This window comes from Phacochoerus africanus, chromosome 12 (assembly GCF_016906955.1).
Source record: "Phacochoerus africanus isolate WHEZ1 chromosome 12, ROS_Pafr_v1, whole genome shotgun sequence".
NCBI lineage: Eukaryota > Metazoa > Chordata > Mammalia > Artiodactyla > Suidae > Phacochoerus > Phacochoerus africanus.
In genome coordinates this window covers 36,785,295-36,812,750 of record NC_062555.1, presented here as the reverse complement: position 1 = coordinate 36,812,750, position 27,456 = coordinate 36,785,295, and the positions used below count along the sequence as shown (strand labels likewise).

At 43.4% G+C, this 27,456-nt stretch overlaps 1 protein-coding gene across 2 annotated transcripts in view; it reads right to left on the bottom strand.

The window, feature by feature from the left end:
• The window catches only part of FRMD3 (FERM domain containing 3), a 320,699-nt gene extending 294,582 nt beyond the window's left edge, over positions 1-26,117 (bottom strand). Inside the window, exon 1 of one of the 2 annotated variants that reach the window (XM_047754939.1) lies at positions 25,772-26,117. In XM_047754939.1, the coding sequence (XP_047610895.1) occupies positions 25,772-25,918 (147 nt within the window). In that variant the 5' untranslated portion in view covers positions 25,919-26,117. The remainder of the gene's footprint in view (positions 1-25,771) is intronic. The other variant, XM_047754940.1, reaches the window with a different exon arrangement.
• Between the last annotated feature and the right edge of the window lie 1,339 nt (positions 26,118-27,456).

The following is a 27,456-nucleotide window of genomic DNA, read 5'->3' as shown; positions in this document are numbered from 1 at the left end:
TGCTGGATCCTTAACCCACTGAGAAAGGACAGGGATCAAACCTACATCCTCATAGACACTATGTTGGGTTCTTAACCCACTGAGCCACAATGGAAACTCCTAAAAAAATTTTAATGGAATCCATCCCCACTCTTTTTCCCTCCCAACTTCGCTCCCCCTTCCTACTCTGTATCCAATATTTTTACCTTTTGTTATTACTTTCTCTTGAAATTTTTGGTCTCCCCTCAGGAGAATGTAAACTAGACGAGGGCAGAAATGTTCTGTGTTTTATTTCCTCTAATTGTACCCGTAGCATCTCAAAGAATGCCTAACACAGAGTTAGAATTCTATAACCTTGTGGAATCAACAAAAGAACCAAACTCAAATGATATGCCAGGTACGACATGGACCAATTTTATAATCATCAGTGTATTTATATTTTTTGCCTCATTTAGAGCATTTTTTCCCCCAGTGTGTGTAGGTCTAAGTTAAAAATGAGATCTTTGGCAGACTTAATTCCTTTTGAACGTGCAATGGATTAGGGGCAGCAGCAGTAGGCATGGCAGGAAAGATTCAATATTAGCAACTGACCCTTAAGAAGGAAGATGAGAAGGAAGAGAGAGGCTGCTATTATTAGGTTTGTCTGCTTTAAGCCAAAACAAATCAAAGCACTGAAGAGCTGCTGTCAATAAGTGACCCTCCTCGGGAGCAGCTTATTTGATTGTTGGGTCATACGGTCCTCATCCTGGGAAAAGCAGGGAGCTGATGGCAGCAGAAATAGTTTGAATTCTTGGCATGCTTCCAGAGTTATTTTCCAGTCCCTCCACAAACCTTCCTTTTCTCTCACAGCTAAACAGCCCGAGGATGGGATCTCTTGGTATAACTTCTTACAGCTGCGTAAGAATCTACAACTCTCTCAAGATAAAGAATTTAGCTTAAAAAAAAAATATTTCCAAGATTTTAGCTCTACTTCTCTTTTCATTCTTGACAGCACAGCAAGGCTAGAAAAACACACACTTTCTTCTATTCTGTGGACTTGACCTATAGTGTCTTCATAAAAATACTTGTGACTTTAGAAACTTCCATAACTTAGGGAGTTTCCAACGTGGCTCAGTAGTTAACAAAACTGACTAGGAACCATGAGGTTGCAGGTTCGATCCCTGGCCTTGCTCAGTGGGTTAAGGATCCGGCGTTGCCGTGAGCTGTGGTGTAGGTCGCAGATGCGGCTCAGATCCCGCGTTGCTGTGGCTCTGGTGTAGGCTGGCAGCTACAGCTCCAATTAGACCCCTAGCCTGGGAATCTCCATATGCCGTGACAGCGGCCCTAGAAAAAAGGCAAAAAGACAAAAAAGAAAAGAAACTTCCATAACTTAGGTTGTAGTTATGACAGGACAACATCTGTAGCTGAATTTTAAAAGCAAATTGTCTTAAATCTTCATGTTTCTTGTGGGTCATGTGATAATTAAGAATGGCCAATAAAGAGTTCCCATTGTGGCTCAGTAGTGATGAACACAACTAGGATCCATGAGGATGTGGGTTCAACCCCAAGCCTCGCTCAGTGGGTTAAAGATCTGGTGTTGCAGTGGCCGTGGTGTGGGCCAGCAGCTGCAGCTCCAATTCGACCCCTAGCCTGGGAACTTCCATATGCCTCAGGTATGGCCCTAAAAAGACAAAAAAAAAAAAAAGGATGGCCAATAAAGCAGAAGGCCACCAACTCTGAAGGTGGTTAACAGAGTGAAGGTCTGGTCAGTGGTTCAGTCGTACTCCACCCCCACTCCCAGCCCTACAGACAGAAATGGCTCAAGGGTGAAGGATGCCCCGAGTACATGAGGCTGTCTGAGGAAAGGAGGGTTCTAGCAGACACACTCTGCTCACCTGTTCAAAGGTTAACCCCCAGCAGAACATCCTGCTGCCCAAGTTAAAACTTTATTGTCAAGACATGGAAACCACCCAAGTACCCATCAACAGACAATTAGCTTAAGAAGATGTGAGATAGAGGCATACCCAATAGAACAACCTAAGTGTCCATCACAGCATAAATTTATATCCACAACAATGGAATATTATTCAGCTATGAGAAAGAAAAAATCCTGCCATTTGCAACAGCATGGATTATACTTGAGGACACGTTGCTAAGTGAAATAAGCCAGACAGAGAAAAACAAAAGCAGCACAGTATCACTTATACGTACACAAAAACTTGTACACAAATGTTCACAGCAGCATTATTCATGAGAGCCAAGAAATGCACACATCGGCTCAAATGTCCATCAACTGATGAATAGCTAAACAAACATCCAGCATTATTTGGTGATGAAAAAAAATGAAGTATTGGTACAGCCTGAACAAGTATGGATGAAGCTGTGACACAACGCAAATGAACCTGGAAAAAGTATGTTCATCGAAAGACGGTGGTCACAAAGACCACATAGCCTATGATCCCATTTATATGAAACATCCTGAATAGGCAAATCTATAGAGAAAGTAGATTAGTGGTGGTCTGAGGCTGGTGGTAAATGCAGGGGCTGGGGAGAGGGAAATAAATGGTCTGCCATTTCTTTGGGGGGGTGATGGCATGGTCTAAAACTGGCTGCAGCAATGATTGCACAACCCCGTGAATATACTAAAAAGCATTCAATTATACACTTTAAAAGGGTGAATTGGACAGCTTGGATTTGGTGTTGCTGCGGCATGGGCCTGCAGCTATAGCTCTGATTCGACCCCTAGCCTCAGAACTTCCATATGCTGTAAGTGCAGCTGTTAAAAAGTGGGAGGTAGGGGGGATTGTATGGTATGTATATTATATCTCAATTAATGTAATTTTTTTTAATATGGGGATATGGGAGGACCCTTCTCAAAGACTCTAACCAGCACCAACCCTCATCAAGAAAATGCACTTGGTCCCTCTTACAAGTTTTGCTTTCATCAGGTTAACTCACTAGGATAAGCCTGTGGGTTGGGCCTGGATTTTTCTGGGTTCCCCTCCTTTCCTAGTTTGTGACTTTCTTAGAAAATGACTGGTCAACTGAAGATGAGGCATTTCACAACATATAATGTGTTGTATAGATTCATAATAAGGGCTCCATTGCTTCCCCAAAAGCACACCAGCCTGGAAGGAGGGAAAGCAGTGGGGCTGGAGAGGGCCCAGAAAAGGGGGGAGTTTGCCATCAGGACAAGGGAGCTCGTTAGGCCTCTTATTTCTCTTGGCTTAAGCTCTCCTGGTGAGAGAATGAGTCACACCCAGCACTCTGGGCACCCAGAAAGGTAAAAACAGCTCTTAGGTATTTTGCAAAATATGATACAATAAAGAGGCTCACAGGAGTTCCCATCATGGCTCAGTGGAAACGCATCTGACTAGCATCCACGAGGACAAAGGTTCAATCCCTAGCCTCGCTCAGTGGGTTAAGGGTCCGGCGTTGTCGTGAGCTGTGGTGTAGGTCGCAGGTATGGCTCAAATCCTGTGTTGTTGTCGCTGTGGTGCAGGCTGGCAGCTGCAGATCCGATTTGACCCCTAGCCTGGGAGCCTCCATGTGCCACAGGTGCGGCCCTAAAAAGATTAAAAAAAAAAAAAAGAGTCCCACAAAACACCACTTGGAGAGCCAGGAAAAAAGAAACGAGATGGTGAAACATAAGGCTGATCACGGAAGGGCTGTCTTTTGCTTTGCATTCATTAACAGAATAAATAAATAAAGTAAATGAATAAATAAATAAATAACTGCTGAACCACTTGACTCTCATTTCATGCACAATTTTCAGTTAGGATTCAACGCCAGGATGCTTTTCTGCCTCAGCACCTAAATAATTCACAGCTGCTCAAAATATCTACCAGGAACTCACTTCAGGGATTAACCCACCCCATGACACAGTGCTGATGGCTGGGCTGTCTGGGAGCCTGCCTGTAAATTCCTAAAGAGCAGGTCAGCCACCAACCGCCTGACACTCACCTTGAAGGCAGAAATTTGCTCCTCTGGCACACCCCCCTTCTGCAGTGTCTGCTCATGGTTCACATCTCTAGGGATCATACCTTTTATTCCTTGAACTTTGTGGTCTTGGACGGACCAAGGTTCAAATCTCAGTCCACTGCTTACTGGCTGTGTGTTCTGGGACAGGATCTGTTTCTTGGCACATTTTTCTAACCTATAAAGTAAGGATATTCATGGGAGTTCCCACTATGGTTAAGAACCTGACGTAGTATCCACGAGGACACAGCTTCTATCCCTGGCCTTGCTCAGTGGGTTAAGGATCTGGCATTGTTGTGAGCTGTGGTGTAGGTCACAGATGCAGCTCAGATCCCCAGTTGCTGTGGCTGTGGCGTAGGCCGGCAGCTGCAGCTCAGATTCAACCCCTGGCCTGGGAACTTCCATATGCCATATGCCATGGATGAGGCCCAAAAAAAAAAAAAAAGTTGTTTGGTTCAGTGAACACTTACTGGTTGATCAACTGTGATAGGAAAATCTTTCAAGCCCCCTGCAAAAAATGTGCACAGGGACTCCCACAATCGTAGATGTACCCCATACCTTCACTGCAAGGCATGCTCACACCCTACCTGAACAAACACCTGCGCCTTCCCCTTCTGCTCTTCTTTGTCCTGAGGCCGGGCCCCCTTCTTTCTGGCCCCTCACTGTCTGGGGTCCTCTGGGATTGAAGTAAGTCACTATTCCCTGGAAGAAATCTCACACGTCAAACGTCTTTCAGCCTCTCTGACTGCTCTTCACACATCACTGAGGGAGTGGAATTTTAAGCAGGGCCTTTGGGAAGAAAGGTCCTCTTTGAAGACTTCCTAAGTCTGCACGACACGGAAGTAAGCAAAGTGGAGAGCGCAGAAGGGCTCTTCATTTATTCCAGTCATGCTGCAAAGGAGAAAAATAAAACAACACAAGGGAAGAAGGGGTGAGGACACACCCCCCCCAAAACCAGGATATGACTATCAATCATATCAAGCCCACCAAATACAAGCCCACCAAAGAGAATACAAATGCAAGCCCACCAAAGAGAATACAGGAGTTGAGAGAAATATAAAGTGTGCTCCAACAATTCTGGAGGCATTCAGAGCCTGAAACAAAACCCCAAGGCATCTTACCTCTGGTTCTAGAAGTGTCAGCCGAGCTAACAACTCTCCTGGTCATTTGGCCCACACAAACTATATCTCAAAAGTGTTGTTATTAGTCTAATCAAAGGAAGTCATTATTGTTTTCTGAAAGGGAACAGAAAATTCTGGAAGGATGTGCCAAAAAAAAAACCTATGGAGGAGAGTGGTGACCTCTGAGGCATGTATCTGAGGTCTGGTGTCAGAGGAGCATTTATGTTTCATTAAAAATCTTTTGTATGATTTGAACTTTTACTATGTGCTCTATAATAATTATTAAAGAGAGAAGATATTATCTCCAAAATAAACGATGGGGAGAAAATAACTAATTTGGAAGGTTCTGTTTATTTATCAATAATGACAAGTTTTAGGACTTAATTTCCTTTGTCTAAATCATTAGATGACCCAATCCAGTGATAGTCATCCCAGGTACACAAGGCAAGATTGACATTCAAAAACCAACAAATGGGAATCTAATGTCCAGCACAAATGAACATCTCCTCAGAAAAGAAAATCATGGACTTGGAGAAAAGACTTGTGGCTGCCTGATGGGAGGGGGAGGGAGTGGGAGGGATCGGGAGTTTGGGCTTATCAGATACAACTTAGAATAGATTTACAAGGAGATCCTGCTGAGTAGCATTGAGAACTTTGTCTAGATATTCATGTTGCAACAGAACAAAGGGTGGGGAAAAAAATGTAAATGTAATGTATACATGTAAGGATAACTTGATCCCCTTGCTGTACAGTGGGAAAATTAAAAAATTAAAAAAAAAACCAACAAATGTAATCCATCACAACAAACTAAAAAAGAAAAATTGGAGTTCCCTAGTTCCCATTGCTGTGCTGTGGTAAGTTCGCTCTCTGGCCCAGGAACTTCTGCACATTGTGGGTGCAGCCAAAAAAAATTTTAAAACAGAAATAATTTTTTAAAATAAAAAAATCACATGATCATATTGATAAATACAAAAAAAGCATTTGACAAAATCTAGTACCTGGAGTTCTTGTTGTGATTCAGCAGGTTAAGAACCCAACATAGAGTCCATGAACATGCAGATTCAATCCCTGGCCTTGCTCAGTGTGTTAAGGATCCAGGGTTGCCACATGCTTCGGTGTAGGTCACAGATGAGGCTCACATCCAGTGTTCCTGTGACTGTGGCATAGGCTGGCAGCTGCAGCTCTGATTCAATCCTTAACCCAGGAACTTCCATATGCCACAGGTACAGGCCTTTAAAAAAAAAAATCCAGTACCCATTCATGATAAAAAAAAATAAAAAAAAAAACACCTCTCAGAAAGCTAGGAATAGAGGGAAAATTTCTCAACTTGATATTTTAAAGAACTACAAAAAAATCTACAGCTCATATTGTACCCAATGGTGAGAAATGTAAAGCTTTCCCACTAAGGTCAGGCACAAGGCAAGGATATCTCCTCTCACCACTCCTTTCCAATATCATAATAGAGGCCTTGCTAATGCAATAAGGCAAGAAAAAGAAATAAACTGTATATAGATTGGGAAGGAAGCAATAAAACTCTCTTTGTTCCAGATGATGTGATTGTCTATGCAGAAAATCCAAACAAATCGGAAAAAAAAAAAAACAAAAAAAAAAACCCTCCTGCACTAATAAATGATTATAGCAAGGTTGTAGGATCAAAGAGTTAATATTTAAAAAAGCAATCTCTTTCCTATATACCAGCAATGAACAGTTGAATTTGAACTTAAATCACAGTATGCCACTTATTTCTAGGTGCACTGAAGAAAAAATATAGCAACATTAACCAAGCTCATATAAACAATGCCTTATCATGAAGCTGAAAGAACTACGAAAATGAAGTCTGGATGCCCAGGTCCCACCCCTTTGTCATTCACCAGATTGAGTCTCTTCTCGATTTTAGATGCATCCTGAGAAAGATACAGGCATTGGACCAAAAATCTAAAATCATCCCCCACCAGGGTTATATATTTGTTACAACAGATGAACCAACATTGATACATGATTATAATCAAAGTCCAGAGTTTACATTAGGGTTCTCTCTTGATTTTATACATTCTGTGGACTTGAACAAATTTACAGTAATATGCATCCACCATTATGGTATCATATAGAATAGTTCTACTGCTCTAAAAATACTCTGTGCTCTCTGTCTATTCATCCCTCCCTCTTCGACCCCAGGTAACCACTCATCTTTCTACTGTCACCATAGTTTTGCCTTTTCCAGAATGATATCTAAAACGCAAATGTAATACATGCTTATTAAAAGTACAAATGGTATAGCAGTGTACGAAAAAAAACAGGAAAACATTCCCAACCTTGACTCTCCATTCCTCTCTCTTTCAGGAATTAACTACCATTAAGAGGTTGTCCAGTACACACAATTATTTAAATTCACATTTAAGTGAACTAAATTAAATAACATTGACAATTCAGTTCCTTGGTGACACTAGTCACATGCTAAGTGCTCAACAGCCACATAAGGCTATTGGCTACCAAATTGGACAGCACAGGTATAGAAGAGTTTCATTATCACAGAGGTTCTACTGGACAGGGCTGATCTAAAGTGCAGAAGGAGGCCTATTTCAATTCCTCTTCCCTCTGTTCAACACTTATTTCTAGAAACCCCACAATTTCTTCTATCAGGCCCTCTCTGGGTGGGCTTGGGACTACACTAACAGGTTAAAGGGATAAACTGCTTTAGAAAAGTCTATCAGGAGTTCCCACCGTGGCTCAGCAGAAGCAAATCTGACTAGCATACATGAGGACGCAGGTTTGATCCCTGGCCTCACTCATTGGGTTAAGGATGTGGTATTGCCGTGAGCTGTGTGTAGGGGGAAGACATGACTCAGATCTGGCATTGCTGTGGCTGTGGCCATTGCTGTAGGCTGGCAGTTACAGCTCTGAGTCGACCCCTAGCCTGGGAACCTCTATATGCCTCATGGATGTGCCTTACCTCTTGCTCTGGAAGTGTAGCCAAGTTGACCCTGCAATCCAATGACAAAGATCATTGAACCACATAAACCGTGACTCAGTGGTATTGTCCTAATTATTCCCTAGTAATCAGTAGCCAATATTGCTTTCTAGACTCCGGCTGTCCACTCCATTGCCTGCACTCTCTGAGCAGATACTTGCCAACTCCCCACTGTATGTTATGGACCTCTCTGCTGACATATAAAATCAATGTATTTCTCTTAATTCCTCATAAACACCATGCCTTTGCCTATGCTCGGCCTTGTGCCAGAGGCCCTTCTTTCCCTAACTACACCCTTCTCAACCCATTCCAATTTAGTGGCCAAACAATGCCTACTTTTTCTTTAAAACTCACCTAAGACATTGCCTGCTCCAGAAAAATCTTCCCTGTCCTTCCCAGGCTAGATCAGGAGGCCCAGTGGTTGTTCCTGAATTTCTATATAAGAGATACTTTGAGGGTGAAAATCTGGTAGAAAGCAGAGAAGAGGGTGTGTGACTTCTCTTGAAATCATATCTTATAGCAAGGAAAATTTTTGCCGAGACGTTTCTAAGAATAAGAGCAAAGTTCACATTTAAATAGAAGTGAGAAAAGATCAGTGATCTATTTCAATGAATATCCTTTTGAGCAGTCGTGATTTTGGAAGAGAGTGACCAGAAGTTAAAGGAGGGTTATACCTTTCCCCAAGCAATACCTTGATTCCTCTATGTGCTCCAACAATATCCAAATGTTCTTCAATCATAATAGGACCACCATGAATCTGTCTATGCGTCTGTCTTCTCTACCAGACCCGAAAGGACCATATTCTCACTTACCTTTTTATCTCTGGTACCCAGACCAGTCCTTAAGACAGATGCTCAGTAAATGTCAGTTAGATGGATGAGTGGAGAAGTGGGTGGATGGGTTAACAGATGAATGGTGGATGGAAAGGATGGGAGGGGAGAGTATTGCTTGAGGCTAAAATCTCCTAAAAGGTAAAGCTCTTGAATCTCAAAATCAGTGACCTGCTTTCTCTCCCTCTCCCTCTCTCTCCATTTCCAATAACATCAAGAAAATGCTTCATATTTAACAACTGCTGAGTACATTGATGGGAAAAAGGCTGGCAGTTCCCACCCAGTGAGTGTACCAAAGCAAGACTAGGGGAAAGAAACAAAGAAATCTTTAACAATAAATATTGGATTATAGCATTAAAAGCCTCCCTTTCTCTAATGGAGGTACAATTTGAAGATAAAACCTAAACCACCTTTCTCTCTGTGGCATATGATTAAAATCTGCTTTGTTCTTCTAATTTGCTATTCTCAAATTACCACACTGCTGCTGGCGCTGCAAATGCAGGCTTCCCGGCTGCCCTTGAATTACTGTATAACTTTTCCTCCTTTTTTTTCTCGTTTAATCAGCACTGAACCAAGAAGGTGCCATCTACATCTGGTGGAGAAAGTTTGTCTCCAAACGTAGAGACAAAAGGTGTCATTCAAGGTGCCCCCACCTCCCACTGCCATGATCCCTCAGCAGAAATACATCTCCCTTGAGGTCTGGGAACACAAGAGGCCCAGTTATCCTTGACAAGCCTCCAGGTGGTATGAAGTGTTTTTTCCACCCTGACTCCAGAGATTTTATTACACGTCTGCTTAAGCCTTCAGGACAAAGAGAGCCTGACAAGGATGTAGGTAGTGCCTAGCCAAAAAACAAACAAACAAACAAAACTCTTATTTTCATATTTTTCTAGAAGTCTTCTAAGTACCATGGTCTGGGATGGCTAAGAATTTGACTTGCAGAGTCAATCTCAAAACTACAAGGCAAATCACCACAGAGAAAATTCTATGACATCATCCCTCCTGGGTTTTTTCTTCTTTCATTTCTTGAAAGTTATTCTGAAATTCCAAACCACAAGCCATGTCTGTACCACATCACACATGTAAAGGGAAAGGGAAAATATCTTTCAATTATCTAGTCATGTTAGATGCTAAAATAGGCATAAACATCTGCTCAATTGATGGCCATTTTCGTGTGGATGTACATTGAGGCATATGTTGACTATAAGAAAGTAGAGAAGTAAAACTATGTCCTTAATGGACAATTCTAAGACATTAATATACTTTCTTTATCCATAAATGTGGCCAGAGTAGGGTTTTTGCTTGAGCTAGAGTTGTCAGTGGAAAATAATTGTATCATTGAGACTAGCAAGGAAGATTCAAAAACAAAATAATGGTAGTATTAGTGTCATAGGAGCAAATATATAACCCAAGACACCACACCTCATCCTAATTTTGTCCAATAGGCAACTTCAGGCAAATCACATCTCTGGCTCTCAATTCGATACTTGCCACTCATCAAGGACATCAAGAGGCATGAGAACAGAGAGAAAAGATGCTGCTAAACAAAGAACCAATAAATTCGCCCCACTGTAACACTGTCGATAACACCTACATATGGATATAGATCACAAGAATTAGCATTATTTTCAGGACAATGGCCAGTAATATGTGCCCCAAAAAAACATCAGCTAATAACATCAAGGAAGAATTATTAAGAAACTTATTGATTAGGCTTTTGACCTCTCCTCTATTGATAAGGCTAGTTAGTTACTGATTTTTTTCAAAGACTTTAATTTTATTATCAACCCACTAGTGAATGACACTGTGTTTGACTTTTCATTGTTTGTTTCTTGTCTTTTTGCTATTTCTTGGGCCTCTCCCGCGGCATATGGAGGTTCCCAGGCTAGGGGTTGAATCGGAGCTGTAGCCACTGGCCTACACCACAGCTCACGGCAATGCCGGATCATTAACCCACTGAGCAAGGGCAGGGACCGAACCCGCAACCTCATGGTTCCTAGTCGGATTCGTTAACCACTGCGCCACGACGGGAACTCCTGACTTTTCATTGTTTACATGTGAAGGCTCTGATTGAGTCAGTCCTTTCCAGATTAACACTCATCATCAAGGCTTGGTGCCTTAACGCAACAAATTATGCTTCTGAGGTGAGAGGTAATAAACCAAATTCTAGGAGTTCTCCTTTGGTGCAGCAGGTTAAGGCTCCGGCATTGTAACTGCTGTGGCTTGGCTTACTGCTGTGGCAGCAGTTCGATGCCCGACCCAGGGAACTTCCATATGCCATAAGCGTGGCCAAAAAACAAAACAAAAAAAATCCTAATCTTTTAATATGCTAATTGTTTTCCTGTGCTACAGAACAATCATATTTCAAACCTTAGTGTAATAATAGATATATTCAGACAAAGCTCTGTTGTACATCTAAGATCATTATGTTACTAATATTAAATTATTTCTTTGAGGGATTTTATAGAACTTGAACTTATTTTAATCAATACTCACAATAATCTCCTGGAAACTAAATAGAAAACAAAATTTGCCACAGGAGATATCGGAGACAAATAAATATTAAATAAAAGATAAATTATCGCAGCATAACTTGCAAAGTTGCTCCTCATATGGCATGTTTGCTTCAATTTTGTACCACGTTGATAGGATTTTTAAATGCATTATCTACTTAATGTTCATGACACTGTCTCAAAGGGTAACTTCCTTAGATAGAAAGTCCTAGGCTTTATAACTCAGAGCCTTATGGCTGCAAGATGACTTTTTCATTTGAAAAAGAGGATTAAAAGAGGAAAGGGGCTTTTCCACTGAGAACTCTGAGCTGGATGCCCTATTTGCAAAAGAAAATGGAAAATGGAGTTCTCATTTAGGTGGGAGTTGCCAAACAAAGGGAAAATGATCAAGTACTCTCAAAAAAGATTCCAGAGTTCATACTCTACTGGTTTGATCTATAAGAATGCCCACAGCAGAAAGACAGACCACAAAGGAAGACCTATTACAATGGTTTCATTCGTATCATATCAGATCTAACACTACTTTCAATGAACACTCAGGACTCTTTCACCTGTGTCTCCATGCCAGAGCGCTCTGTTGACTTGCATTCCTTATTTCCAGCTGCCTACCAGGAATTCTCCACTTGGATACCCTACAGGTACCACAAAGTCAGCATATCCAAACCCCCTCTCCTCCCCTGACCTGCTTCTCCTTTATTCTATCTTCTCGGGGCCAGCTTCATGAGTGTGGGATCCATGCTTGGAAGAACCTCACACTAGGTTTAATGGTCTCCTGTTGTGATCTTAAAATTCTTCATACTTTTGGAACAAAGGGCCCCATAATTTCATTTTCCCCTGGGCCCCCAAAATGTGTGCCCAGTACTGGACTTGTATCACCAGTACCCCTGTCACTGAAACCAACCACTTGGGATTAATCCCAGAATCTCCTTTCTCTCATTTCTACACCTAATCATGCTATTTCATACCCATGGTTTTACACCAAGCAAGGGCTCACCATGTTTAGAATGCCTTTTTCCCTTCTTCAAAGAATTGATTTCCACTTGTCCTTTAATTATTAATCAAGATTAATCTAGAGGAGAGATACTTACTGATGACCCAGTCTGATGCCTCTTCTTGGTCCTCCACCCACATATACCTGTCCCTACCTCTGTCCTTTTGACCTTGAATCACTATCCTGTCTCTCTTTTTCCAAATGACTGTGAGCCTCTTGATGTCTGATTTTATTTTCTTTTTATCTCTAGTTGCCAGCTCTATTCTTGGCATGTATAAGATATTTTTTAAATGTCTATTGAATAAGATCGATGTTATTTTAAAAAACTTTACTAATTCACTTTTGAAAAACCCTACTGCTTGATCTATACAAACGTTCATCACTTTTAGACTGAGCTTCATTTCTTTCCAAATCGATCCTCTCCTTTCCCTCCCACACCTTCAGAGAAAGTCACCAAAACAAACAGCTCCAGAGCTTATGTTACACCTCGAATGCAGTTTTCACTGTCCTCTGGGGTCACTGTCCCTCAAGGTCACTTCTGCAAATGAGAACAGCTGGGCTCCCTATGCCTCTGGGAACTTCCAGGCACTGCTGGCTTATAAACAATGATCTGTTTGTGTGGAGAAGTTGCCAGAGTCCCTCCACAATGCCATCAAGAGCCTAGGATTCAGGAAAGCCAGAGTGGGAAGTGGGGACAAGAGGAACAAGATCTCTTATTAACCCTGAGCCCCCATGGGCTCTCACAATGGTCAATACTCATCAGCTTGGCCATCAAAGGAAATCTGGTTTGAAAAACCATCTCTCGACTTAGCTGGGGCAGGGAATCAAAAGGAATCATTTCATCCCCAGCATCCATGTCTGATCAGCATTTCAGTCTATCCCGACAGACACACCTGGATAGATGTCTTCGTTCATTCACTCACGCAAACATTCACTGAACCGCTACTGAGGGAAATGTGCCAGGTAAAGCATTATCAAGGGAGAGAAGGGTCAAAACACCCCCCCACACAAGGACATTAAGAATAGTATTATGAAACATAAATTCCGCTAACATCTTACTATTCCAGTTGTGGTTCACAGATTAGTGGTATCACCTGGAAACCTGTCTGAAATGCAGAATTTCAGGGCCCTCCCCAAGATCTCTCGAATCAGAATATGCATTTTAACAATAGCACAGAAGATCCTCATGGATATCAGAGACTGAGAAGCATTTACACATTCCTCCCAAGAGCTGAACACCAACTCTTTTTAGCCTGAATTAACTTCAAACCTCAGTTGCAAAACCTGCCCTAATGGCTCCTAATCATCACCCCATTTTTTCCCATCTCTGGACTCCACATCTGGCCCTGCTGTTTCATAGGAGGAGCAATGTGGATCCTTCCCCACACAAAGTGGGAATTAAGAGAGGACTTTGCTAGCTACTGACTGCCTATCACACATGTGAATCTCCTATTGGAATCTCCATGGGACAAATTCTGATATTTCCATTCCTGCCATGTTTTTAAGAGTTCCCGAATGTCTACTCAGAACAAAAGAAGTAAGACTTAAGAAGTCAGTGACTGGGGAGTTCCCATCAAGGCTCAGGGAAAACGAATCTGACTAGCATCCATGAGGATGCAGGTTCAATCCCTGGCCTTGCTCGGTGTGTTAAGGATCTGACGTTGCCGTGAGCTGTAGTGTAGGTCGCAGAGTTGGCTCTGGTCCTGAGTTGCTGTGGCTGTGGTACAGACCAGCAGCTACAGCTCTGATTCAACACCTAGCCTGGGAACATCCATATGCCGTGGGTGTGGCCCTAAAAAGACAAAAAAAAAAAAAAGATTCAGCTGGAGAGGAAGTACAAACAGGAAATGCTATGACAGCAGAGCCTGGCCTTGTTCTACTCTTCACATTTCGATGCATGTGTGTGCACATACACACACACGCACACACAGATGTATATGGTTAATACTAAGAATCCCAAATATACACATACACATTTTCCATCTACACACTGGGTTTTTTATTTAACTGACATCATTTCAAATACTTGTAACTTGCAATCTTGGAGGCCCAAGATGCATGGGAGTCCTATTTGGTTTTACTTAGGGGTTTTGTTTTTTGTTTTTTTTGGCTTTTTGGGGCAACACCCATGGCATACGGAGGTTTCCAGGCTACAGGATGAACCAGAGCTACAGCTGCCAACCTACACCACAGCCATAGCCACAGCAATGCAGGATCTGAGCCGCATCTGTGACCTACACCACAGCTCACAGCAACGCTGGATCCTTAACCCACTGAGCGAGGCCAGGGAGGTTTTTAAAATATCTTCAAACAATCCAAACATTTATATGGAACCACAAAAGACCCAGAATCGCCAAAGCAATCCTGAGAAGCAAAAACCAAGCTGGAGGCATAACTCTCCCAGACTTCAAGAAATACTACAAAGCCACAGTCATCAAAACAGTGTGGTACTGGTATCAAAACAGACAGACAGACCAATGGAACAGAATAGAGAATCCGGAAATAAACCCTGACACCTATGGTCAATTAATCTTTGACAAGGGAGGCAAGAACATAAAATGGGAAAAAAGAAAGTCTATTTAGCAAGCAGTGCTGGGAAACCTGGACAGCTGCATGCAAAGCAAGGAAACTAGAACACACCCTCACACCATGCACAAAAATAAACTCCAAATGGCTGAAAGACTTAAATATACGACAGGACACCATCAAACTCCTAGAAGAAAACACAGGCAAAACACTCTCTGACATCAACATCATGAATATTTTCTCAGGTCAGTCTCCCAAAGCAATAGAAATAACAGCAAAAATAAACCCATGGGACCTCATCAAACTGAAAAGCTTTTGCACAGCAAAGGAAACCCAAAAGAAAACAAAAAGACAACTTACAGAATGGGAGAAAACAGTTTCAAATGATGTAACTGACAAGGGCTTAATCTCTAGAATATATAAACAACTTATACAACCCAACAGCAAAAAAACCAATCAATCAATGGAAAAATGGGCAAAAGACCTGAATAGACTGTTCTCCAAAGAAGATATACAGATGGCCAACAAATACATGAAAAAATGCTCAACATCGCTGGTTATAAGAGAAATGCAAATCAAAACTGCCATGAGATATCACCTCACACCAGTCAGAATGGCCATCATTAATAAATCCACAAATAACAAGTGCTGGAGGGGCTGTGGAGAAAAGGGAACCCTCCTGCACTGTTGCTGGGAATGTAAACTGGTACAGCCACTATGGAGAACAGTTTGGAGATACCTTAGAAATCTATACATAGAACTTCCATATGACCCCACAATCCCACTCTTGGGCATCTATCCGGATAAAACTCTACTTAAAAGAGACACGTGCACCCGCATGTTCATTGCAGCACTATTCACAATAGCCAGGACATGGAAACAACCCAAATGTCCATCGACAGATGATTGGATTTGGAAGAGGTGGTATATATACACAATGGAATACTACTCAGCCATAAAAAAGAATGACATAATGCCATTTGCAGCAACATGGATGGAACTAGAGACTCTCATACTGAGTGAAATGGGTCAGAAAGACAAAGACAAATACCATATGATATCACTTATAACTGGAATCTAATATCCAGCACAAATGAACATCTCCTCAGAAAAGAAAATCATGGACTTGGAGAAAAGACTTGTGGCTGCCTGATGGGAGGGGGAGGGGGAGGGAGTGGGAGGGGTCAGGAGCTTGGGCTTATCAGACACAACTTAGAATAGATTTACAAGGAGATCCTGCTGAATAGCATTGAGAACTTTGTCTAGATACTCATGTTGCAACAGAAGAAAGGGTGGGGGAAAAAATATAATTGTAATGTATACATGTAAGGATAACCTGACCCCCTTGCTGTACAGTGGGAAAAAAATAAAATAAAATATTTTCAGAAAGTTCAGTACATTGAAAGTCACCAAAACCAGCAATTCTTGAGCTTACTGGCCTCAAAATTCCCTTACACTATTGAACATCTATATAGAAAATTGGTTTATTTGGGTTGTATATTTCAATATTTGCTGATAATTTTTTAAAATATTCAATCATTGCAGTAACCTTTGTGGCTCATCAGATTAAGAACCCAACTAGTATCCATGAGGATGCTGGTTTGACCCCTAGCCCTGCTCAGTGGGTTAAAGGATCCAGTATTGCTGTGAGCTGCAGTACTGGTCACAGATGCGGCTCAGATCTGGCATTGCTGGGGCTATGGTGTAGGCCAGCAGCTGCAGCACTGATTTGACTCCATGCCTGGGAACTTCCATATGCTGCGGGTGCAGTCACAAAAAATAACAATAATAAAATAATAAAATAAAACAAATTTGATCATTGTCTCATTTAAAAACAATAGAGTCATTGCATGTTAACATAAATGTTTTATGAAAATAACTGTTTTACAAAATAAAATCTAATTTAGTGAGAAAAGTAGCACTATTTTACATTTTTGCAAATCTCTTTACTATCTGAATCAACAGAAGGCAGCTGGATTCTCGTATCTGCTTCTGTAGTCAGTGTGTTACAATATCACAAATCATGCAGCCCCTGGAAAACTCCACCATTTAGGGAGTCCCATCATGGCTCAGCAGAAACAAATCTGACTAGTATCCATGAGGACACAGGTTCAATCCCTGGCCTCACTCAGTGGGTTAAGGATCTGGTGTTGCTGTGAGCTGTAGTGTAGGTTGCAGACATGGCTCAGACCCCGAGTTGCTGTGGCTGTGGCGTAGGCCAGTGGGTACAGTTCTAATTCACCCTCTAGCCTGGGAGCCTCCATATGCCTCAGGGGCAGCCCTAAAAAAACTCTACATTATACTTCTGAGAAAATGAGAGTGGAGAAAGCAATCAACATCTCAATAAGGGTGACAAATAGAAAAGGAATTTTTCAACAAATACTGCCAGGACAACTGGATAGGCACATGCAAAAGAATCAAGTTGGACCCCTACCTCACACCATATACAAAAATTAACTTGACATATATCAGATGGGGAGGACTATTAATGGGCACAGTTTTATTGGGGGATGATGAAAAGGTTCTAGAATTTGTACAGAGTTATACAAATAACACCCACTAAGATAGTTATGATCAAATAAATAATAGCAAGAATATGGAGAAACTGAAACCCTTATACACTGCTGGTGGGAATGTAAGATGGTCCAGCCACTTGGGAGAACAGTTTGCCAAACTGTTCAATTCAAAAGATGAAACACCGAGTTACTATATGACCCAATAATTTCACTCTCAGGTATATACCCAAGAGAAATGGCAAACTTTACAGGAATGTTCACCGCACATCCTTCACAACAGCCAAAAAGTGGAAACAACAAATTTTCATCAACCAGTGAATGTCTAAACAAAATGTGATCTATGCATACAATAGAACATCATTTAGCAATTGAGAGGAAAGAAATACTGATATATGCTACAACATGGATGAACCTTGAAAACATTATGCTAATTGAAAGAAGCCAGACACAAAAGATCACATATTGTAAGATTTCATTTTTATCAAATGGCCACAACAGACTAATCTATAGAGACAGAAAGCAGATTAGTGGTTACCTAGGGCTGGAAGGCTTAGGAGGTATGGGAGTATAACTATAACAGGGCATAGGCTTTCTTTGGGGGATGATAAAATTGTTCCAAAATTGACCATAGTGATGGTTGCACAATTCCGTCAATTTTTAAAGTTGTACATTTTAAGCAGGTAATTTTATGGTATGTAAATTACATCTCAATAAAACTCCTTTACCAGAAGAGGCAAATAACATCTTAATATTATTTTGAAAATAGTTTGAACCTCACAGACTGCCCCTCCCACCCCAAAAAGGATGTCAGGGACTCCCAGGGGTCCCCGGGACACATTTTGAGAACCACTGACCCAGACAAAACATCTAGTGAGGGTATCATGGGTTAACTTCATAGGAGGCATCACCCTTCCTCCTTAGGAAGAGAGCCCTTATATCTAGGTAGTGACCTCTCCCCTATGGAGAATAACACCAGGAAGGAAGCAGGCTCCACCCTGAGGCCCAAGGTCAGGTTCTGGTCATCTTAAGCTTACCAGCACACTCCCTTCCACTGATAACATTCACTGTTCAGCGTGGGCATGGGCCTCAGGAAGTCTGGTCAGAACGACTGCAGGCTTTTTGATATTAGCCATTCTGGCTGGTAGAGTAGTTTTGTTTTGCAGTTCCCTAATAATTAGTGATGTTGAGCATCTTCTCATGTGTCTTTTGGCCATCTGCCTGTCTTTTTTGGAGAAATGTCTATTGAGATCTTCTGCCCATGTTTTCATGGGATTGTTCATGTATTTTTTTTTATATTGACCTGCAGGAGGTGTTTGTATATCTTGGAGATTAATCCCTTGTTAGTCGCTTCATTTGCAAATATTTTCTCCCATTCTGTAGGTGAAAAACTTATGGTTACTGGAGTTCTCATCATGGCTCAGTGGAAACGAATCCGACTAGGAACCATGAGGTTGTGGGTTTGATACCTGGCCTTGCTCAGTGGGTTGGGGATCTGGCATTGCCATGAGCTGTGGTGTAGGTCACAGACTCAGCTCAGATCTGGCTTTGCTGTGGCTGAGGTGTAGGCTGGTGGCTATAGCTCTGATTAGACCCCTAGATTGGGAACCTCCATATGCCACGGGCACAGACCTCAAAATACAAAAAGACAAAAACAAACAAACAAACAAAAAAACCCCAAAACACACCTTATGGTTATCAAAGGGGACAGGTGTGGAGGGAATGGACTGGGGGTTTAGGATTGACATATGCACACTGAGATATATGGAATTATTGGCCAACAGGGAACCGCTGTAGAGCACAGGGAACTCTACTTAATATTTTGTGATAATCTATGTGGAGAAAGAATCGGAAAGAGAATAGATGTCTGTACATGTATAACTGAATCGCTATGTTGTGCAGCAGAAATTATCACAACCTTGCAAATCAACTATACTTCAATAAATTTTTTTAAAAAGGAAAAAAGAAATGCAAAGAAAAAGAATGACTGCAGGACTTTTGCTTGGAGTGCTGAGTTGGAAGTGGGTTTTCTCTTCCTCTGGAGGCTGTTCCATGAAAATGTGAGAACTGGAACTACAATAACCATTTCACTATCAGTCTGAGTCTAAAGCCCCACAAAAAGGCAAGACAGTCTTTGAATTAGGTCTTTACTTAACTCAGGATTTCTGGATATGTGATCCAGTAAATGTCCTTAATGGTAAAGACAGTCCGAATTAGAATTTGTTAGATGTAGTTAAAAGCACCCAGCTGATATACTGTCCAAATGATGTGGAGCTAACAGGACTGCATTCTCCCCACAGTCAATACACTTTGCCTCTGCTTTGAGGACGTCAAGAGATAAGATCTTGGCAGACCATTGAAATAGCATTACTTTTTGTCCGAATACACTCAATACAAAGAGCTGGCCCATGTAATCTAGGCCTAAACACGTCAGAGCTAGACCACAGTATTTAACAAACTGTCTCTCTCTTCTATTCCTTTTGTGTCTCATCCCCACTGTACTCTGAATGGCATTCTAGATGTGTTTGATAGAGGAAAGTGTTGGATCGTCCTTACTAGCAGAAAAAGTGTGGCTGCCAGCTGGACCTAGCTTGGACTTACTTCACCAGAAGGATCATCATGAGGCCTGATATTTAGCACATATGTCTGTTTGCACGTGACCATCCAATTCCTGTTTCAACAGATAAGAAATTCAGGATGCAGTAAACAACTCTCTCCCTCTTTTCAACTAAATGAATTAGATTAGTATTCGTCTTCTACATTTGAGTGAAGTTTTAACATTTATACATGCTTTTATAGACATTATCCCAACAATGCAATGGAGATTGGCAATCCAGGAACTACTACGCCATTTAACAGATTAAAAAAAAAAAAAAAAAAAACAAGAAAAAACAGGAGAACTTAAGCCCTCACTTAAGGTCTTACACAATCAGGAATGTGGGCTTAAAGATATTAGATTCCAAGCCAAAGCTTTCCTACTACTTAGGGTTGACTATCATATACCTTCATGTAATAGACAACAGTCAATATTTTTTCAACTCTTACCATGGACCAGGTCCTAAGTACCTGACACATATTCCACATTTAATTGTTACAACAAGCCATTATTATGCCCACTTTACAGATGAGGAAACTGAGACCCAAAGAGGTAAAGTGACCTGCCTAAAGTCACCTGGCTAGTCAAACCCAAGCAAGTAGCACCCTGGAACATAAGCTCTCAACCACTTGGCCAAACTGCTACCTCAACAAGAACAGAGGTTGCCCAGAATCCCTCAGCTCAGTAAGGACTGAATTGACTTTAACAACACAAACTACAAAGGATTAGCCAATTGTTTTTCTGGGTGAAGAATTTGAACATACAAAGATTGCTTAAAATAAGCCAGGGCTTAGCTAGCATCTTATTAAACTTTCCTGATGGCAACAATGATCATAACTCAATTTGATCTGTTCTGAAAAGACACTACTGCTTGTTTAGCCAACAGCAGTTCCCTGCCCCCCACTACACACGTGCACACACACACACACACACACACACAACCCATCTCCATTGCTTCCATGTCAAAGCCCACCTCCCATTACAGGCAGCAAAGACTGCAGATGTCAAAGACACACACGTCTAGACTCTTTTGCAGCTAGGGCACAGGAATATGATCAAATCCTGGCCAGTGGGATGTGAAGGGAAGACTGATGAAGCCTCCAGGAATGGTGTTCCTCCATGATAAAAAGAAATGTAGGAGGAAATACCACCTCTTATATGGTGGTGATATGGGAGTACCCGACTGACATTCAGAACTATGGCCACCACCTTATAACCACGGCTATAAGTGGTGAAGGTGTAATGAGGAGACAGAGTATTAAGATGGAGAGCACCTGGGTCTATGCCGAGCTGCTTAACAACACTGAAGGTACCCTACCTCTGGACTTCTTATTAGATAAGATAATGAGCACCCTTATTACTTAAGCCACTTCAACGTGGCTACTCTCTTCTTTGTAGCCTGAAGCAACATCATTCTCAAGTCTCAAGAGGCATTGGATTTTGAAAGGGCTCTGGAGAAGAAAGGGCTCTGGATTTTGAGTGAAATGACATGGGTTCTGATCCATTTACTGGAGGTGACTCAAGTTGCCTAATCTCTCTGAATCTCATTTACCACATCTATAAAATTGAGATAATACTCAGCAACACAATAACATCAATAAAATGGAGATAACACAGGATATGAATGAAAATCACATGAGACAATGTGTACACAACCATTTCGTCAATAGCAATGTTTTACTCAAAGGTAATTGGCCTAGGTAATAGTTAAACTGTAGACTTTTTAAACTGGAGCCATCCATGCTAATGCAACTTCCTTATTTTATAAAAGAAGAAACACTGATTCCAAATGTCAAATGATTCATTCAGTGTCATGCGACTGGTTGGTGACATAACTAAACCATGTATCTCCTGATTCCCAATCCAATGTTGTCACGCTACCCTCATGTCGACAGGTAATGAGCTGCATTAAATATTGGGTGGGGAGCAACGTGTTTATTGAATACAACTATATGCCAAGTTCTACTCCAGGCACCGATAACTCCTTGATGAACAACAACAATCACAACAAACATTTCTACCCCCAAGAATTTAACAGTCCGGAGTTTCCATCGTGGCACAGTGGTTAACGAATCTGACTAGGAACCATGAGGTTGCGGGTTCAATCCCTGGCCTTGCTCAGTGGGTTAAGGATCCGGCATTGCCATGAGCTGTGGTGTAGGTCACAGATGAAGCTCGGATCCCTCGGTGCTGTGGCTCTGGCGTTAGGCCAGTGGCTACAGGTCCGATTAGACCCCTAGCCTGGGAACCTCCATATGCCACGGGAGCAGCCCTAGAAAAGACAAAAAAAAAAAAAGAATTTAATAGTCCAGAAAGGAAATTATCCAATCGACATCTGTAAATAATTATGAAGTGCCTACTAGGTGCTCAGCATAATGCCAGTACTTCTATTCAAATCCAAATCCAAATTCACAGCCAATTCCAATAATATCAACCATGTTTACCAGGATTTGTGAAAGAATAAATAATGTGAATAATGTACATTTACTCAATAAAAGTCAGTAGTAAAATGGCAAGTTCATTAGAAGGAGTTGTGTATACCATGCCAGCATCTGTGGATGGAATAGGGAAGATGATGCCACTCTACTTGAAGCAGCAAGACTGAATGAAAGAGGTTAGAAGTAAGCCATGTCCTTCCACAGTCTCAAGGGTTGGCTCAGCTGGAAAAGTCCAGGAGGGAACACTCAGCAAGTCCTTCCCTTTATCAGGCCTCTGCCTGGGCCCTAGACTCCTCCCCTTTTGCTCCCTATCCAGTTGGAATTCATCTTCCACTCTACCCAAACTTTCACATGCAAATGATATAATGGGAGGACATCCTAGATCCTACAGAGCCAGTCACTCTGGGCACCTGCTACTAGAACTGGCTATCAGGCTACTGACACTAGGTTGCTTGTTTGAAAGTTTTCTTTGTCATGGATTAAGAAGATGTAGTACATATACACAATGGAATACTATTCAGTCATAAAAAAGAGCAAAATAATGCCATTTGCAGCAACATGGATGCAACCAGAGATTCTCATACTAAGTGAAGTAAGTCAGAAGAGATAAATACTATATGATATCACTTACACGTGGAATCTAAAATATGGCACAGATGAACCTATCTACGGAACAGAAACAGACTCACAGACATAGAGAACAGACTTGTGGTTGCCAAGGGGGAGGCGGAGAGAGTAGGATGGATGGGGAATTTGAGGTTAGTAGTTGCAAACTACTTACATTTAGAATGGATAAGCAATGAGGTCCTGCTGTATACTATATCTAATCACTTGTGATAGAACATGATAGAAAATAATAAAAGAAAAAGAATGTATATATGTGAGGACTGGGTCATTTTGCTTTTATAGCAGAAATTGATAGAGCATTGTAAATCAACTGTACTTTAATAAAAAAAATTTAAAAGAAAGTTTTCTTTGTCAATAACCACCCAAATTATATAATTTGAAAAAGAATATTTAAAACCTATTGTTTCACAAAAGAAATCTCTAACTTGCATTTGTTGTGAGCTATAGAATGAAGGTCTGTGCAACAATCCAGACACTCCTTTAACTTTGTGATTCCCTGGAATGGAGGGAAAAGGCAAGCAAAGAAGGAGAGCTAGATGGAGTCCCCAGGGCATGTACTGGTAACTCCAAAAGGTGCTTTTTTTAAAAATCATTTTGTTCTTGCCCTAAACAAATGGAAAGTTTTTTGGTGACCTTCTACTCAAAAACATATTTTCAATTCCCAGGTTTGAACTACTCTAGGAAGGTATAAGGTCCAAAATTATCAAAATAAAATCTTTTTAATTCATTTTAATTGGTTAAATGACAATCACCATTTGGGGGCAGAGGTGCCTCCAAATAAAACATTTGATTTTCTTAAGCAATGCCAAAGTCCACATTTTGGAACACAGCATTTTAACCTCCTTGGCATCAGCTGGACCATACAAACGCCAATGTTCCAAATTGTTATTCGACTAACTACAATTTATTGCTTCCCAGAATACCAGATAGCAAATACATGTCCTTTGGGGACCACTTATCTAAGGAAGACTCCCTCCCCAAAGGGGAAAAAAAACAGTGGTGTCAACTGCAAGGAAGACTTCCTCCCCTAAGGGGAAAAAAACAGCGGTGTCAACTCCAGGTGGGACAGGACAAGGCAGACAATGGGCTGAGAGAGCCCAGGAGAACCCAAGAGCCCCACTCACTACCGCTGGCCCCTTCATTATCTACCTTTTCAATATGGGTTAATGTTCTTCCACTTTAGCACTCACAGCAAAGTGCACAAACTACTTTCTCTGAATCACAAGATAGTACATGCCAAATGTTTCTGCGCAACTCTATGGCAGCAGAAAACTGCCTATCCTGCTAATCCTTTTATTATTAAGTTTTGCAGCAGTGCTTAGCTCAGAATGAAATTCAAGATCCTCCAGAAAAGTCAGTGGGAGCCTACTTTCCTGGGAGGTCATGGGGCACCACATTCCTGCCTTGAAACTTATCCAGTTGTCAGATTCCAAATTAGTTGCCACTGTCCCCATGTCACCAACTTCCACAAGAAAAGGAAAAAGAGAAAAACCATTCATTCATTCATTCATTCATTCATTCATTCTGGGTTAACACAGCCCACAGGCGAATTCTGGCTGCTGGGAGATGCTGCTCCCATGCTCTCACCAGGACAGAGTAGAGTGCTCAGTATTTTTACAAACAGCACAGCCCTAGAGCTTCAAGACTCAGGTAGGTGAGATAGGTGAGACCAGAAAATCTCAGAGATAAATAAGTAAAATAGATTTAATAGTGCTGAACCCTGACAGGACCTTTCCAGGTTGTTTGTGCCCGGAGTGGGTCTTGGGAAAAGGCATGACATACATCTGCCTACAGATATAGGTGCTGAAAGTAACACACACACTGGTGCAGCTCACACTACTTCTCCTGCAAGCCCACTGATTATTGCCTTTGCCCAAACAATTCTGGCCTTCTCCAACTTGGATGAGAGCAAAAGTCCACCAATATTCCAAAGAGCGCTTCCCCCCCCCACCCCCGGGACTCAGGTCTTGCAGTGTTCCCTCCCTGCCGGCCTCACAGCCCTTTTCCTTTCTCTGAAACACTCAAATTTCACAGGCTTCCTTTCGAGGTAGCTCCAGTCCGCCAAGCGCACGCCCCATCCCTGAAGGCTGGAGCCCCGGGTCGCCTGGCCTCTCTCACTCCTGGGAAACTTCACCGCCGCCCCACGCTGAGAAGCAAAGGCCACTGGTAGACGGGAGGCGGGGAACCGGAGCAGGTCCCTGGAACTGAGGGCATTTTCGGAGCCCAGGGGCCAGAGAAAGAAATGAGTGAATCCAGACTGGTGCATGCCTTCCCCACGTGGAGGAAGGGAGGAAGGAAGAGTGGGCGACATGCAGGTAACACTCCAGGCTTTCGGAACTCCTAATTCCTGACAAAGTAGGGAACCGAGGGGTTAGGACTCCCCAGGCGGTAGCTGCCCGGCGCACCCAGCCTAGGCGCGGCGAGCAGTGCACACAGCGTGCAAGCCAGAGAAAGCCCCCCCGGCCCACCCCGCCCGGGAGTGGATAACGTGCTGCTGGTGCCTGTGAGGGTACAATGCCCCATCCCTGGGTATGGTTCTCAGCCTTAGCGGGTGAAGGAAGCGAAATCTGGCTTTCTAGCAGGCTCCCGGGTGGGTTCCTCGCCCCTGAGAGCTCACGCCCACCTGCAGAGCCCCCCACCCCCCACCCCGCGCCCCGCCTCTAGCCCTGCGCCGGGCAAGTGGCCCGCTCCCTCGCCCCGCACCACCAGCACCTGGATGTGGCAGGAGATCTCCGAGTCGTCCAGCAGTCGGATGGTGCATTTCATCTCCTGGCTAAGCGATTTGATGCTGGAGCTCCGAAAGTGGATCATTTTCATGGTCCTCCTCCCTCTCGGCACACAGTGGCAGGAGGCGAACATGCACCGCGGCCGGAGGAAGCGAGCGGGAGGCTCGGGGCCGGTGCAGAGCTCGCCCGCGCGGACACACACACTCGAGCACACACCGTCCTGGACACCCGGGCGCGGCTCAGCCCCGGGACAGCAGAGGGGACCGGTGCCTGCGGCCACACATGCCGAACGGCCCGGGCGCGGCAGGCGGGTCCCTCCCTCCCTTGGCTCCCCTCCCTCCGCTCCCTCGCCTCCGCCTCGCCCGCTCCTTTCCCCGCCTCCGCCCCTCGAGCGCGCTCCTGCACCTCCCTCCTCTCTGGCTGGCTTGCCGAGGATGCCAGCAGCCTGTGACCCCCAGCGGGCGCGCGACGCACTCACTCCCACTCGCTAAGAGCCGTGGCGGCAGAAGGCGGAGGGACGGCTATGGCTGGTGGCCGGACGCCCGGGCAGTGGCCTGTTCCGCCGCTGCCGCCTCTGCGTCAGGCTGGGCCCGGCAGCCTCCTCCCTCTCTGGCCGCGATCGCTCTGGCTCCTGGTCGCGCTCGTCCCTGCCCCGGCTCCCCCACGCGCCCAAAAGCGCCCTGCTCTGCTAGGCTCCGGGCACCAGGCGGCGGGCGGTGGGGCGGTGGCTGGGGATCGAGGGCGATCCTTACCTACACCCGCAGGGAGGATTCCGCTGCTGGGGGGTGGAGTTGGGGGGGGGGGTATTGGACCACAGATGAACCCCGAGAGTGGTATAAGGCCCTGGCACGGTGACAAAAGCAATAAAGCTAATAGTAACAATCTCTGATACTCGTGAGGGTTTTTGTAAGCCTTCATTTTATCTACTATTAAGTGAGAGTCAATCTTCCTCTCTAAGAAATTCAGAACCTTCCTTAAGCAAGTTCTTGATTATGTCTCCCAATATCTCACTAGCATCTTTGATGGCAGAACCTTAGACCCCAACAAGAGAGTCCCTATCCGCCCCTTGTTCGCCGCCCCCCACGCAGGGACTTCCTTCTGCATCCCCTTGCCCAAGAATGAAGGTGTGATTGGTTTTAGGCCAGTCTCTGGGTACTGGGGACCTGGGAATTCCATCTCCAGGATGTTGGGGTGCACATCTGTCTTTCCAAGGGTGTCTCAAGCCCCTGCATGGTGTACCCATAGGCCCAAGGGGTAGCTGCGGGGGGGCAGGTGGATGGAGGCTGGATGTAGAGGCCAGGACGTCCAGGAGGGGGAAGGGAAGGAGGGTCTCTGGCCCTGCCGTCCTTTCCTGAGCTGAGCTGGTCCTTATTAAGGAGTACTTGTTAGAGGAAGGACTGGTTGCCCAATTGGTCACCTCCTGCTACAGCTGCACAGAGTCTCCTCATCCAAAGGCATGCCCTCCTCATCCAAAGGCAAGCCCTGGGCCCAGTCATTTTACCTAACCCAGATACACACTAAGGGGCCATATAAGCTACAGGACACCCCAGTGGGGTTGGCTAAGGCTTGAATGGAGCCAGCATTGTCTCAGACTCCTCCTTCTGTGTGCCTCCTTCTGTGTTGATCACTAATAAACACCCAGGAGGCCAAATTCAGTCACAGCATTTGCTT